A 16,182-nucleotide genomic window follows, 5' to 3' on the forward strand; every position below is an offset into this window, starting at 1 on the left:
ATGCAGAAAAACGCTTCTCCTGACTCAGATCTGTTGCGGATCTGAAAGACACAGCAGCCAGGCATGACGCCTTGGAATTTCTCGCATTTACGCGTCCACGAACAGATTGAAAAAGAAGGAACTCCCGCCGAAGGCATCTGTTCCGCCCGCGTGCTTGGAAGGGATATGGCAGAGTGAAGTCACATGACCCGCATCAGCCAGTCGGCGCGCGGAAAAGGAATGCGATACTCTAAGAATTCTCCACTGACTCTATATGGAACTAGTTCGCGGCGCCACCACAACGTGGCGTCGATTTTGGGAAAATCGGACTAGTCCAGGAGCAGCATCGGAATTTCATTCCTCCCATACCATACCGTGCCGTGCCGTACCGTACCGTACCGTACCGTACCGTACCGTACCGTACCGTACCTACCCTGCAGGAACATGAAATGGCTCGGTGGCAGAAGGCTTAGCTTAAAAAGAGCAGAAGTGTGAAAAAAGCGTGTCGCGAGTCTTACTCTTATATTAAACTCACCTGGATCAAATGCAAGCAGCAATTCCAAGAAAAAAGCTCTAATTACTTGGCTACAGTGACCGTTATATAAAATAGCCGCCATACATCACTGCCCTCATAGTTGCGAAATGATCTTATTATTATATAAGCTTAATGTTTTCTGTCGGTCCTGAGAGAACGATTCATGTACGAAGCATAGAAAAAAGCGTGCTAACAAACAGTCAATAAGAAAACCAAAGAAACAAATTCACAAAAAAGTTTCGTTAGCGAATGACTTAGCAACTTATGCGTGGACTGGGAGTTATGTTGGGACATTGGCCATGGCTTTTTTTTTTTTGCTCGGGCGCGCGTACGCTCTTTCGAAAATATTTTACCTCCGTACCTGATTCAGAACTGCAAGAGATTTGATGCGCTGAATCTGGGGCAGGAGCCCTGTGCTCAAGACCACCGTCGTAGCTAGGTCGCCACCCGTTCTCTACTTTACACAGGTTCGGTGAGGGTGGGGGCTGTGATATGACCTGTTGTACCAACACTATGCCCACGGGCTTGCACAGCCAATTCTCGGGGCTTCCATATCGCTAGCCTTCAGTTTTTGCTTTCATCGTTCCAGTATACGGTGAGAGGTTCCCACTCCTCTCGGTGGTTGTTTTGCTCTTAAATCTGCCGTGCTCGCAGCACAAGGAATCCCCCATCCAACCTTTCAGACTTTATTTTTTTTTTTTGTTCGCCGGAGCATACCATGCATGTCTGCGTCCTTGTATACTACGGGCGTAAAAACATGGTTTGTGGCGACTGGGAACAGCGGCAGCAGTTATGAGACAGAGAGGCCGCTGTAGTGGTATATTATGTGGCACGCTTGGGGGACGTCGGAGCAGCGTCTCAGGCGTGTTGGTCGGGCGCCGTTTACGACCGTATCGTTTATATGTTCGCCGGCGAGGCACACTACCAGGAACGCGACACCAGACACTGGCGCTGGCTCTCGGAGCGCGTCAACGCAGCGCGGCGTCGTAAACGCGCAGCTACGCCGCGCACGAAGCATCAACCACAGCGGGCTGCGGTAATCGTGAATACACGGACGCCTGACACTCACTGTCAAAGTTTCAGAGAGCAGTTTCTTGTTGTTTTTTTTCTGTCATCCGCAGATCGAATGAACCGCCGGGCGTCTAGTTTTATTTGTGGTTCAAAACTTGCAAGACCGGTATCTGAGAATGTTCCGAAGTCCTCAACCGTCGGGCTTTAAGTAGAAAAATGTCGTCAGCTGGAAATAACACGACAGGTGTGCCAATGTACTTCAAGGACTATAGCAAAAACTTTAAATCTTGAAAGCATGGAGATTTAGTCTGGGAGGTTCTTCGTAAATAAAAAGAAGCGACAACTCATAATGTGAGACACGTCAGAAATAAGGAGGTGCACTATGAAAACGTGTCAGTCATTTTTTCAGTAGAAGCAATCTTCATAATGTTCCATCTGACAACCCACTGAACGTGTTAAAAAGTAGCGAGTTTAATACTGCGTCATTCAGACTCAACTTAAAAAAAAATATGACCAGTTTCCTTAAGTTCCACGGAAAACTCGGCTACTTGAATAGCTATGTACCAGCAAAACACTGGACCACGCCTAAAATCAACGCAAGGTTGGTGCATGCATTACGTAGGGCGCCTTTCTTTTAATGAGTGACAGTATAATGGCTGTGAGGGAAAAGAGAACATTTCACAGTTGCGACCAGATTTACCGCGAAAGTGGGCATGAGGGACGTTTTTGAGCTGTTCTTCCACTTCAATCATACAGTGTCCACAAAAGAGAAGCGCATTATTTGGACAACCTGTGGCAAAAACCAACATGGTTTCAGGGGTTTCAGGCAACAAAGCCCCCATTATTTGCTGAAAGCGATGCTAATGAAAGAAAGGAGATTCTAAAAACGAAGAAGGAAACGCTTGCCCAGCTGTGTCTGGCTTGAATTATTCCTACTCGTATAAGAATATACTGGGTGATCGTCTTGACCCAATCGCGTATTCAGTCATACGCCTTAAAATTGCTGTGCCAAGCACGTCCATCGTGCACCCTCTACCCCCCCCCCCCCCCCCCCCCCGCCCCCGCCGACAAATCATGCGTGTGGCGGCCGGCAGGCTTTTCAGAGTCTGGAATATGAAGTTGGCAGAAACGTGAAGGCTCCACCAAGGGCAATCGTCATAATCATTCTGCAACGTATTATAGCTCAGCACTTTGCAAGTAACATATTGTAAGGAGTACAGTGTTTGTATAAGGTATGCGCAGTCATTTTCATGACTCATAATCATTCTTCAATGTAGCATGACTGAGCACTTTACAAGTAACATAAGGTAAGGTGTATTGAGTTTGTACACATTATACGTAGTCATGACGCATAGTCATAGTCATGACGCATCACTCAGCCCTTTACAAACAACGTATGTAAGGTGTATAGAGTTTGTACAAACATTATGTATAGTCATGCCTCGTAGTCATAGTCATGACTCAGCATTTCAATGATTTCATATTCTTACACATAAGCAATCTTAAGAGTGTCTGCCGATGTTTTTAAAAGCGAGGTGTGTAATTTTAGCTTCAAGTTTGATGCATGTTGCGCCAGCGGACAATTTTACTGAATTATCATCGAACTCTTGCCACCTAAGACGTTTTTCTGATCTTACAGTGTCCTCTGCGCTGCACAAATGTTGAACACAAAACATGTGTGCAACAGGGAGTGCCGCACGAAATGTGAATGGGTCGGGTCAAGAGTGTCCGGGTAGCGCTTAGGAATTAAACAACACGGCAATAATTCACTTAAAAAGAACCTTGTTATTGTTTGGTCATATAAGCTAACAGCGCCTTTTTTTCCCGGTGATGTATATGTATTTCCGTTGTAGAATCACATGACCTTTGTTGCGCATTTCAATATCCCACCGGAGTCTGCCCACACGTATCAGAGCCGTTGTTAGGGTAATGTTGCGTTTCTTTTTCTTTTCTCGCTGAAAAAAAAATTACGCTTTTCAGTAGAAAGCACTCATTTGACAGCAGTTACTGTGCTTAGTCCGGGCCTGATTAACTTCTACGGTTATGACGTACAAATTTGTTGCATTAGAGCACATCTGAACTTCAATCAATTTCTGACGTTCGACGTAATTTACCTCCTCCGTCTAATCATTATGATGCTCATTATTAAACTCTGTGTGCATCATGTCGGCACTGCGATAACAGGGCGGATAACATGTACGTTTGTCTTATGCGTGCTTTTGTATGCTGTGCTGGCACCCTTTATGTCATGCAAGCAAGGAAAATGGAGTATTTTTACATAGAATATACAATTCTGCGGTTTATGTAAAGCTGCAAAGACAAGACTGCCTGAATACTAGATCTGAGAGGTCAAATATACCTTTATTTCTATTACACCCCAATTTTCATTCTGGCTATAAGACGCTTTAAAAAACTTGTTTTGTTTAGTTATTCAGCGGAATAAAAAGAGATAATATATGTTTTGCGTCTGCATTAATTAATTATATTTTATTGGCGAATATGTGCGATTCATTGGAATGCAGATGAGGATGACTTGGACACATTTGCAAAAAAAAATACATGCATAACAATTTTTTTACTAGTGCTAACGGCAGTGTCCTTCACCTTCAGATCAAAACTAACAAAAAAATTGAAAATATTTGATAGTTGAAGCCTGAGTCTGCAACACGGCACCGCTGCGTAACGGAGTCTTCAGAAGTGCATGCATAAGTTCTCGGAACAGCGCTTGGGGCCTGAAACCACAATGCGCCCTTTCGCGCTTTCTTCGACTTCGTTCATTACTCACGGTTCAGAATGAGCCTCCAGAGCTAGTGTGCTGGGCAGATAATTCAATGAGATCGGCAAGTCAACTGCTTAGGGCAAGGAGAAAAATGTTCCCAAGGCAACCAAAGAGAGCCACGCCAGGTGGGTTGTCCGACACCTCTAAAGGTTCCAACGTGCGGACAGCCGACCACAAGCATCGTGTCGAGTTGCCAGGCAAGAGTGACGACTGCGGCCCAGGCCGCGAAAGCGAAAATGCGGGCCCTCGGGGGAGAGGAGGTAAAAGTCTCTTTTCGCCGGGACGAAGGGCGATTAGACGCGGCCGGAGGGAAGGCTCTCCTCCCTCCCGGCGGGAGGGGCCTGCTCCCGCGAGGGCGAGGGGCGCGCACCGCGGGCGAGGGGAGGGGCGCGCGCGGGCGAACGCGGAGCGCATGGCGCAGCGGGCCCAGTCGGCTCGGCGTCCGCGCCGCGTGTTGGAGCGCGGGGGGGCGCGCTTCCACTGGGGGGCAGAGTAGCCCCGGTCGCGTTCCTCGCCGGGGGGGGACACGACCATGCGACGCCTGACGGGCCGGCAGCCCGTCTCGCTGCTCGCGGGCCTCTGCCGTGCCGTCCCGGGCCGCCAGCCAGCGGCGCCCGTCGACCGCTGCTGACGGCGCTCGCGCCAACACGGCCACGTCGGCGGCACGCATGACGCCGGACAACCCGGGCTCGAGTCCAGCCTTCTCGGAAGGTGCGTCCCGCGAGCGCTGCCCTGGCGCCGCTGTCACGGGCCTCACGCCAGCGTGTCACTCGGGACCCCCGCCGTGGGGCCACCTGTCCCGGCGGCAGGTTGACCACTTTGTCGTTTTCCTCACTGCTTGTCTTTGCCGCCGGGACTCTGCCGTCCCGAGTGACACGTAGCCTGACGCCCGACCGGCGCCTTCGCAGACTTTTCCTTTGTTCCTCCCGTTTCCTCTGTGCCATGAATTGCTTATATCTGCTGCACCTCTTTGAACGGTCATCCTTAGGAATGTGGTTCTTGGGCAGTGGCTTGCTTAGTCTCGCTTACATGACTGCTCGTCTCTTTGGGTCGTTGAAAACTTCACAGCACGCGTTGCGATTAACTGTCTTTGAGAACAAACTTTTGAGAATTTGAATTTGCAGTATAGCGGCCAAGTGCGCACGGAGTCGACGTGTAGTCACTTCTTGCCGCACTTGCACACGGAAACATGATTTCTTGGGTTAGTATCATGTTGTGGCATTGGCTGAAATACAGATGCTTATTCGAGAGCCTGGGGAACTTGTACCACAATATAAAACTGCTCTTTAGCGCTCAGATATATGAATTTTTTTAACGCTGTTAGCACAAAGCCGTGGAGATGTTATTGTACTTTCGTAAAATTATTCACAGATTCGTATTTGTTCAAGATGTGTGCAAACTTGTGTAAGTGTGCGCCTGGGAAGTTTTCACCCAGGTGAAATTTAAAATGAACCAAGAGCTTTTGCTCTCATTTTCTCATTTGTAGTTTTAAAGAGAGCATTATATGTTACGTTAATGAACGGTTATACAGTAATGGCGCTAGTAAGTTTTGGGAGTCAAGCACAAATCAACTTTTCTTCACATGTTACAAATCTCGTCGGTCCTTAAGCCTAGCTACGAAAGCGCTCAAATTCTTCAAAACGCGCCGAAGGGCCGCTTTTAACCAAGTATTCTGTTTCTTTTTTTTCAAATTTTTGTTTGATGCCAGCAGGAATTGACACATAATTTTTTACACCGCTAAGCGCACAAGAACTGCTCTGGGTATTCTTTAAGTAACGAATTATTGAAAAACCGGCGTTCTAAAATTTTCCAAATGCAAGGGGACTCCAACATCTGTGCTCATATTTTATTTGAACCTCTGTTATCGCTATGTCCAGTGCCTTGATTTACCAGTTATACCCGGTGGTATTCCTGCACAAGAAAATAGAATTTATCTTAGGCTTCTCAGCCTGCGATGACTTTGGCGCACATATTGCGGGTGTAATCAGAAGTAAGATGTCTCAATGTTCGACGCCTTAGCAGGAAGACATGTTACGTGCGCGTTATGTTTTGAAACTGTACAGGATAAGATTTTGAGAAATAATTTTTGTTGTGGCGAACTTGTGTGTAGCGCTAGCACAATATTTCGCAGTTTAAACATTACCTTCTCTTTTAGCAACGCCTTTTACATCTCCTTAGACGCCAAAATGCGAAACTGGCAGCTTATCACGGGTCCGAGTACGTTCGGCGGCGTTATGTCGGTCGTAGCGATGTGCACTGCGGCCTGACAGTTTCAGGAGAAAAAAAAAAAAAAAAGAAAAACATTGTGTGAAACGAAAGTTTGTCTTTTTATTGAAACTGTATTATTTTGTTCATAACACAGAAGAATGATTACGAAGCTTTAGGAATGAAAAGCAGCTGAAGACACCATGATGCAGCGCGATAGAGCCGAACGCACTGCGGCTTTCATGCTGGCGTTTACAATTTTGTCACACACAAGAAACAAAAATTACCAAGAACGGTCGCTCTTGTGTCCAAAAACGGAAAGAACAATGCGGGATGAATTGGTTTCTGTCACAACAAAATTGCACACGACAAAGTTCGTTAGTGACCGTGTGGCCGAAACTGATTTTACACACGTGTGCAGGTATTCCGAAAGCAGCCACCTGTAAAGCGTTTTTTGCCGCAGAATATCATTAATCCCTACGGGTAAGCACGTGTTGTGTTACTAATGGTGAGCACCTAAGCTGGCCTCTGAAACTACCGCGTTTGTTGCCATAGATTACACTGAGATCATTGATATTCATTCATACTTCATTAAGAAGAAGGCAGAACACCGACCAAAAAATGAACTTTTTAAATAACCAGACGGGTTTCCGTTAAACCCTCAACTTCATTTGTACTCCATATTCCACAGTGAATTTGTGTATTTAAACCCATCGCAGCGATCTAGAAGTGGCGCTCGGTATTCAAATGTTCACGATGGCAGACAGATAGTGTTCTAGTTCATAACAGGGGCTGCTCTAAAGGCCGCAGGTATTTATATAATTAATTTCCGTGCTGGCACTCTAAAGCTGATATTACGATTTATTTTAAGAGCGTTTTATTTATCAAAGCCGTATTTTGGTTTTACTGGTGCCGGCTATACAAGTTATCGAAAATAATAATTTCTTAGAAGCTGCGCGTATGGGGTAGACGTGCAGCCTATATTTTTTGTAGGATATAAGAGCGAGGAGTAACCTTGCTCACGTGGTTGATGCCACTAGTATTTGTGCGGCTCGCATTAATTTACAAGCATGCTATTCTGTTCCTTGTGATAATTTTAAACATCCTCACAGCAATAAGATTAAGCATCTGCGTTGGCAACGAGATGGGGAGAGAGAAATGTCTGTTAAATAAATAGAGAGGATGACTGCAGGAATAAGGTGAGAATTCCAAAAACTTGGCGCTAACAAAATAAACAAATAAATTTATTTTATAGGGGCGACTTCAGAAAGCAACTGGAGTATACTAGCCGCAATATTTGCCCTATTTACATTATGAGCAATATCTGCTCTATTTGGACCATGTACAGTGCACAAACCAAATAAATAGGTATAATAACTTAAGACGCTCTGCATGCAGTGTGTGCTCTGTCTATTAGCCACTTGCATTAAGAGACAATATGTAAAAGTCAATTAAGGTATATTGAACATGTTCTACAATCCATGAAGACCTATTTAGCGGTTCCTCCCTTTCTTCAGAAAAACAAACGCCAAGAAGTCGCTTGTAAATGTCTCTTCGCCACACAAAGGCTAACGTTGTGGCAAAGCATGTTTTAACTGCGTTAGGGCGAACAGATTAATAACTACGCAATTAAGCAAGTGTCTTATTTTTTTTCTTCGAAGGGGTAGCTCGCAGACTGTTAAATGACTATAGACACCTAATTTTACTGCATGCGTTTTGTTTAAAATGATGTGTTAGACACTAGAATATATGGATTACCGCGTGGTATTCGCCTACGACCGCTAAATATTATATGATTGGTTTTCTTCTCTCATACTGTTTCTTTTTCAGCATTTACGATAGCAGTGGCCTGCAGTTGAGCTTTAGATCACGTGAAGCATAGAAAAACTTCAATATAAACGCTGATACGCATATTTAAGTCACTACAGCAGCTAAACCAGCCTGATTCAGGAGCTATAATTACAACAAACGACGTATCAGCAGTTGTATTGTCGTTTTTTCTGTGCCTCACATGACCTGAAGTTCAACTACACGTCACAGCCATCGCTCGGTTCATGAAACCGAAAGAGCTTCAAGAAAAAATCTAATAATAAATTATGTAGCGATCGTAGGCGAATATATCACAGGGTGCTCCATGTGTACCAGTGTCTAACGCATCATTTGAAAGAAGAAAACACAAAAGGAAAAACTGGGTACCTATAGTCCTTTAAGACGCGATGCTAATGCTGCAACCCCAAGTCATCTTTCTTTTCCCACAAAAATACTGACTCAGATCTGCTGCACGCACAGAATGCTGCTCAAATCACTCAATAAATGCGCTGTTATCAGCGTAAGTAGAAAAATATCTGAACATTGTTATTTGATCGACAAGCTCTCATCGCAACACTTGGTGGCACAAATCGAACCGCGGCATACACATCAACTGGCGACCCGAATTCTAAGTTCAGAGAAGAGTTGTCGTGGGCCATTTGGCTCACGTTTGAATCGGTAGCGATGACGCATGATATGCTTGGTATGCGTCGCTGCTCAGTTCACTGGAACAGCACGCATATGTGCGAACGACACGCGTGTTCAGAGTTTACATTACTACGCGCGCGCGTTGGGCCTTTGTCACCGCGGATGCTATAACATTTAAGCGCTGATATGCTTCGAGCGGTATTACTGAAGAGCTTCTCTTACAGCCGCAGCAACGTGGCCGCGCTCAGGTCTTCATTGATTCTCACGTTGCTGTTAATACACATGCTACTCCCTTATCCTAATGCCCGGAGCTGAGGGTGGCCAGGTTTGTTGGAACACGCGTGTCGCTAAGATGTCATCACCCGCTCGGGCCGTCATTAAACCGGTACGCTCACATGCACGCCGCCGCATACTCCTGGTGCATTAGCAGGCAGCTGTTATATCGCAGCGGCGAGCTGGGCCCGCACGCTGTCTCAGACGTCTTTCGAGGAGCTACGATTTGCTGTTTCTCTCTGAGCCTCTCCTTCGGTCTCAGACTACGTGTGCAGCGCATCGCGTGTCTTTAGTGTTACGATACAGAAATCGCAGTTCGCATTTCTAGAGCATCTTCTGGTCATTAGGCATGCCGATGAGACAGTCGACATTACGGTGCCAGTAAGCCTCGCAGGCTTCAAAAGCAAATTGAGTAAAAATGACAGTTAAAATACGATAAGATAAAAAGCGTAAATGATGACGACTCCGTCAGCGACGCTAGTATAAATCTGTATGCGCGGATGTATAGATACTTCAAAAACCCTATGTTACCTCTGGTTACGTATAATTCAGATTTTTAGTAAATAAAACAGGAAAGATCCAGCCGCATCTGTACCCTCCTGCTACTACCAGCTTTGAAATAATTTACGAAACAGTCATTTAATGCGAAGATGAGTGGCTAGCATGGTTAGTGCCACTGCATAAAAAATATAAAGTAACAGACTGCTTTGTGAGCAGTATGGCCGCTGACTGGCGAAAACGGTACGCCATGAGCTCCAGTGTTAAGACCGGGTGCTTCGCTTTGCACTGTTCTATATCATTTTGTTATCCGCGCTTTGTATCCTGAAGTATCAAAAAGAACCACCGAACCCTCTCCACGGTTACTGCGGTAGGTGCTGCTACGAATACCAGATGATGCAGGCAGTGAAAAGAGCAGAACTGCTCATATATGCTCAGTAAACGAAAAAGACGGCGAACGTCCTGAGAGCAAATGAATTAAAATGAGCGGACTCGTCAGGAATTCCGAAAGTAATTACCTTCCACCTAAACAACACACAAGGCACACTGTTTGCCCTCATGGAAGAGGGTAGGGAAACTGGAGTAAGATTAACGACAAAAGCCGTGTCTTTTCAATGAAACGTGGACTTGAGCTGTCGAAGGTGAAACAGAGAAAAACGTGCATCTAATATTAAGAAGCCTTTTCCGTGTTCCTGCCGGGAGACGGATAAAAAAGGAAATACCCTCTATATAGACAAAGGCGTCCCTCTTACATTTGTCTCTTTTGAGCCCGCTGCTAAGGCCGATCGAAAGACGCGAATTCTGGCTATGCTGTGACGCTCCGGTCGTGAAGCATCTCCTCAGGAGCAGCGCGCCTCTCAGCGCATATACTTCAACATTTAGAAAAGCAGCAAGAGCAGATCACGAGAGAGAAAGATCAACGACCTTTGCTCAGAAACTACGGTCTCGAGCTGTTGACAAATGGTGGCATATTATTCCTTCTTGGCCTCCTATTGAGGTGCGAAAAAAGTAATAAAGAACGAAAGCAAGGCGGGAAATTGTCAGTAAAGGATATCGGCAGAGACGAGTCCCTCCGTAAATGTATTCGTGAGGTTCGTGCGTTTGACATGGAAGGATCTCAGGACCTCCATCGTTCGCGCCTGTATGAGCGCACCTCGAAAAAAGTAAAGACGTTGGCACGAGTATGTTACGCTCTTGGGAAATCGTTCCCGCTTATGCTGTCAGTTGAGGCAGCCATTGGTCGGTGCTGGCGATACGGCAAGTTCGCGCAGCCCTGTCGATGCCAGACGTAGCGCAAATAAATGTGCTGTCTCTCTAAAAGTCAGCACTACAAAGCATGTCGCATTTAGGGAGGCATCATCTTCTGTGCTTTCAAAATAGGCCTCGTTGACGCACGAATAAGCGACATGCTGACCGAAGTGCGTGTGATTAGTACCCAGATAATCATTTGAGATCATTCTTAACAGAATATCGCTGTAAAACTCCGTACTTACAGAATATATGGAGGTGTATCGGAACACATGCGCTAGGTTATGTCTACAAAGATGGTTTATGGTTGAAGGGGGTTCAAAGTCCCAAAGCGACCCAGGCTATGAGGGACGCCGTAGGGAAGGGCACCGGAAATTTCGGCCACCTGGGGTTTTTTAACGTGCACTAACATCATACAGTACACGGGTCTCTACAATTTCGTCCCCACCAAAACTCGACCGCCACGGCCGGGATCGAACCCGCGTCTTTCGGGTCAGCAACCAAGTGTCATAGCTACTGAGCTATCGCGGCGACCTATATCTACAAAGACGATAATAATTAATAATGTTGTCATAAACTACGTTATGGGCGATGATGGGCGCCCCAATGAGGAGCTCCAGGGTGATTTCGATGAATATTTTCTTTAACGCGAGCAAAAACCTTATCACACTTCGAATTGGCACTTTAGCCCCTTTAGCCCTGACAATTTAGTGCGGCTTCCGTGACCACGCATTGAAGTTCTGACGTCGTGATCAGCAGCAGGGCGCCAGAACTTCTGAAACGCTATGATGTGCACGAATGAGAGTTTTTGGACACAAAAAAATGGAATTTTATAGGCGCTATATTTCCACTTGGAGCTGTGACCGGGGGAGGGGGGGGGGGGGGCGGAGTTTTTTTTACTAAAGATCGGATTGCGAGTGGGAGAGCAAACAGGCTGAATGGTCTTATGGGGGCTTGTGTTTAGGTTTGAGAGAGTACGACACGCCTGTGCGTAAAAAGCCAGAAGGCATGCTCAGTGGTCACAAGCCCCTGTTAAAAAAATTATGATTCGATACGTTAAAGTAGACACGAAGAACTATCTATAGCTGCATATTAAAACAATGCTAGGGTTTAAAACACCCAATGAGCATAATTTGTCAGCATAGGGCGAAAATCCTTCCACTAGTTCTCGAACTTCTTTTCCGCCTGATAAACAGACTGACGAGGACTGCGCCAAAGAGCTCGCCTAGAAAAACTACTGGTTTTGCCGTATTTAAAGCACTGCACGGCAGGGGTATGTCTAAAGGGCGCAGTTTAAATATAATCGGAGCATATTTCATATTTCAGCATTCTTTTTACTGTTTACCGACAATAAACAAAAAATTTGGACCCATCATGGTGTGGAGAGAAATTTAGATTCCGTGGTTTCTACCGAAAGAACTGATTTAGGCTTGGTTTCGCGTAGCAGCGATGCTTAGCGAAACCTTGATCTTTTACAGAAGCAAAGCGGCACGTGTAGTTCGTGCTACATTTCGTGGCTAGCAGCGTGCCCCATACTGCCATCAGCAACCGTTGCTTACTCTATTTTGTAATATACACGCGGTCAATTCTTTAACAGTATCACACCACTGTCGAACAGACGGCCGTACAGCGATCTGTGATAAGGCGGAGAGGCAAAACAGGCTGTAAATGGCAAGATTTTAGGCGCATGCTGTCTGTCCGCCTCTCTGTCATACACCGCTGCACACCATTTGTTCGGCGGTCACGCGATATTTTTAAGGAATTGGCCAGGTGTACAAAATGCCGTTACATTTAGCAAGCATGGAAGTGTGACAATTCCAGTATTGAACACAGGTTGCAGCTGCCATCTATTGATTATGTCTTGGTTTATTGTTTGTGTTATAATTTCCGCCTTCTTAATGCCCACCAAAATGTCGTACTCGACTGAATATGTTTAACCGCAATGGAGCCGGCGGTGATTCAACGGACTGTTTCGAACGCCGTATATATCCAGAAGTAATTCTTTGTCAGACTTTGTTTCGATTTCCGTATTTTTGATAAAGGCTACCTGAAGAAGTAGAAGCGGCAATTTAAAGACAAACAAAAACAACTGACGAAGCCTGGTAGAAGGGAGACACGGAAAGCTGTTCTTCTGAACCAAATAAGACAGCCTGTTAACTCCTCTTAAAATTTTCGCTCCATTTGAGATGCACGCTTTGCTCATCCAGTTCAGTGCTTCAGAGACATCAAAGGTCTCAGAAAAAAAAAATTCGTGTGCAAGAGCAAGAACCTGACTACTTCAACGTTGTGCGTACACCGCGCGTAATATCCAGCATCGCCCAGCATCGTCGATCGACCAGCTGTTTTGGGCCCCTTCTTCCGAACACGAAAGTTCTGGCTTCCCCGCGGTGCTACGATAACGGAGATAATTAAACACATGCCGAGAACGCCGAGTTAAATGACCGCAAGACAGACTGTTGGAGGAGGCGAAAACAAAAAAGGAAATCCACAGAGCGCAGATAAAGCAAGAACTTGCACCATTAGGATGAGTCGAGTCACGATACGGAGGCGTGCGGAGGGCGGGGTGGTCAACACTTTCGACACCGCGTCGTTGCAGGGGAGGGCAGACTTCGATAATTAAGCAAGAAAAAAAAAAAGATAGGAAGAAAGGGGGGGGGGGGGGGGGGGGGGGGGGGCAGCCGAGTGGTGCTCACATCCGCTGGGCTCGCGGTTGAGATTGCGGAAACCAGGCACGGGAAATGTGACATCCTCCCTTGCGCGGCCTTTCCGACATAAACAGAACACAAAAAAGAAAAACATGAGGAGTAGACGCAACGCAGGCGATATGACACCCTGAAATCCGGAGAAACAACGGAAAGAAGGGGGTGGTAGCGAAGACCGAACATTTCCGAAATTTTAGCACTTGAGACCGGCGTTTAAACGCTCGGGGACGGCAGCGGGAGTTTTTGTGCCATTGTTTTGCACCAGCGCGAAGAAGTATGCTATCGTAAACTTTCCTCACATGTGTATGAAACGGGGCAGGCGAGAAACGAAAAAGTAAGAGGAGGCTATATTGAGTTGCCGAAGTTGCTCATGAGAAACTTCACACCGCCGTAACTTTGATTTAAAATGTAAAAACGCGACCAGTTTCATTCACAAAGTACAGAAAAGTAGAGTAATAGCTGCTTGACGTTGCTTGATTAGTTTATTGCTGGATTCCTGAAGCTATATAGGAACGGTGAAGCGGGTAGCTATGGTTGATCCAGTTTGCAAGGGAGGAGAGCAAATGGCGATGAAAGCATGCAAAAGGCGGGGCAAAACAAAGAAAAAAAGCAAATATATTCTTTTGTTTACTAATACACAAGAGGCGCTTGACGGCGTAACCGTCCGATTGCGAGGAGCGAGCTGCGTGGCCGCGGCGACCGTGGCGGCCGAAAATGAAATTACTCGCTCTGGTCCTGATTATGAGAAAGCTTGGTACGGCGAACTCCCCGCGGTTGCGCGCGCCGCTGCTTGTTCGTATTGCGCGCAACGTGCTTCGGAACTGAAGGAGCGCAAATCCTGATGTAATTGATCGGCCATATCGCGTGCAGGAAGAACAAGAGAGAAATCGGTGCGGGAGAGCTTCGTCCGCAGATTCATTTCTCGAACAAACAGCGTCGCGTTTGCCGTTCCGGTTCAAGGCACCGGCTTCTAACCGAATTAATCTAATACTCACAGTCTGTAGAACTTCCGACGGAAAAGAATGTAGGCAGGCAGGCAGCACATTGGGGATACATATGTGGGTGATGGGGGCAATGGGTGCCGCGCGATTTTAGCAGTGGTCTCAGCTCGCTTTCCTTATGTTTCAACACCAGAGTATCGTTGCTCGTTTCGTCTCCGTCGCCTATTTGCCGTCCTACTTTTTGGTTCTGTGGATAAATCACGTCGTAAGGATTCATTAAAACAGTTTCACGGAAATCGACAACGCCACGATGCTCGCCTTATGCAATTATTGTAGCCATTAAAAGTAAATTTCGGATTGTGCAAAGAGGTGCAGCAGAAACAAGCCGACTGGCACTGTTTGTCCATGTTTTCATGTTCTCTGCAGCGCAGTTGCTCCTCTGATACACAAATCAAACCAACAAACATTTGTAAGGTGGACACTCTTGCGTCCGCTATACCTCTGCCTGTTTTCTATCCCTTTCTTCTTTGCAATCGACACAATGTATGCACTTTTAAGCGATGAACTGCAGAGCACCGAACACAGCATAATGACGACGTAAGGAAAACAAGACAGAAAATCTAACGTTCTTTGATTGAGAGCTCTACAAAGTGAGGGGAAGAAAATAATGCACGTCTCTCGTCTGTGGCTGGTGAGTCAGTGTGCACCCCCTTCCTTTTTCTGCATGACCTTTCGGACTGCTTCCCCCCTCCTCTCTTGCTCACTGTGCTTCTCTTCGGGGGCGCCAGGCGACGAAGGAGGCGGAGGACGCAGGGTGGCCGGCGCGAGGCGGGTCTTCAAGTTCCGCAACCTGCGCAGCTTGGCCCGAACCCAACTGGGCCGAGCTGTGAACCGCGCCCGCGAACTCCGTGAGTACTCGGCGGTTCCGGGGCGAAAGGTCCTAGAGTGCTGCCAGGTTAGCAGTGGCGTGCGCGCCGCTCGTTGGAAGGTGCAAGCGGTGCTCTGCAAAGCGTTAAACGAGAAGGAGCCAGGTCGATGCTGCGCCGACCAGCGTGCAGTGATAGTCCGTGCTACATAGAAAAGGACACGCAGTCCCGTACGCAAGAAGCGCGCACGCCTCACCTGGTCGCGATGGTTACTGCCCAGAACGGAAGCCTGGAGTGTGTGCACTGACCGGCGAGCGACATAAGACAAGGGTCGCAGTTCACGTGTGAGAATTAAACTAACTTATTAGAAGATCATCTTTTCCGCGTGAGAAATTGTTCAGCAAAGACAGCAGCAACGCCGTGATTGGCTGCAGGCGGAATGCGGGCTAGCAGGTCACAGAGGTGTCTCCCCTTCTATAGGCAGCGCTAACAGCACAAAAGTTATACTTGCTCAGTGTGCGCTATATTTCGCCTGAAATAGGCATTCACTTAAAGGATTTCCAAAGCATGATCTCAATTTCACCGTAGTCCGCATCACTGCCCTGGATGCAGGCTTAGCAGGGTTAAACTGATATATTTACTAATTAGGGAGAGAACGATGCAAACTGCGCTACCATCAAAGAATGTG

At 46.7% G+C, this 16,182-nt stretch overlaps 1 protein-coding gene across 3 annotated transcripts in view; it reads left to right on the plus strand.

Moving 5' to 3' along the window:
• LOC149351309 (band 7 protein AGAP004871-like) overlaps positions 1-16,182 on the plus strand; it is a 196,364-nt gene that overhangs the window by 37,257 nt on the left and 142,925 nt on the right. The window contains exons 1-2 of one of the 3 annotated variants that reach the window (XM_089580629.1): positions 4,751-5,015; positions 15,417-15,536. The exons of 1 other annotated variant lie outside the window; for it this stretch is intronic. In XM_089580629.1, coding sequence (XP_089436755.1) covers positions 4,973-5,015; positions 15,417-15,536 — 163 coding nt within the window. In that variant the 5' untranslated portion in view covers positions 4,751-4,972. Of the gene's footprint in view, positions 1-4,750; positions 5,016-15,416; positions 15,537-16,182 lie in introns of those variants that run through there. One more of the 3 variants, XM_089580631.1, reaches the window with a different exon arrangement.

Source organism: Amblyomma mixtum, chromosome 3 (genome assembly GCF_055824585.1).
Source record: "Amblyomma mixtum isolate Tamu chromosome 3, ASM5582458v1, whole genome shotgun sequence".
NCBI lineage: Eukaryota > Metazoa > Arthropoda > Arachnida > Ixodida > Ixodidae > Amblyomma > Amblyomma mixtum.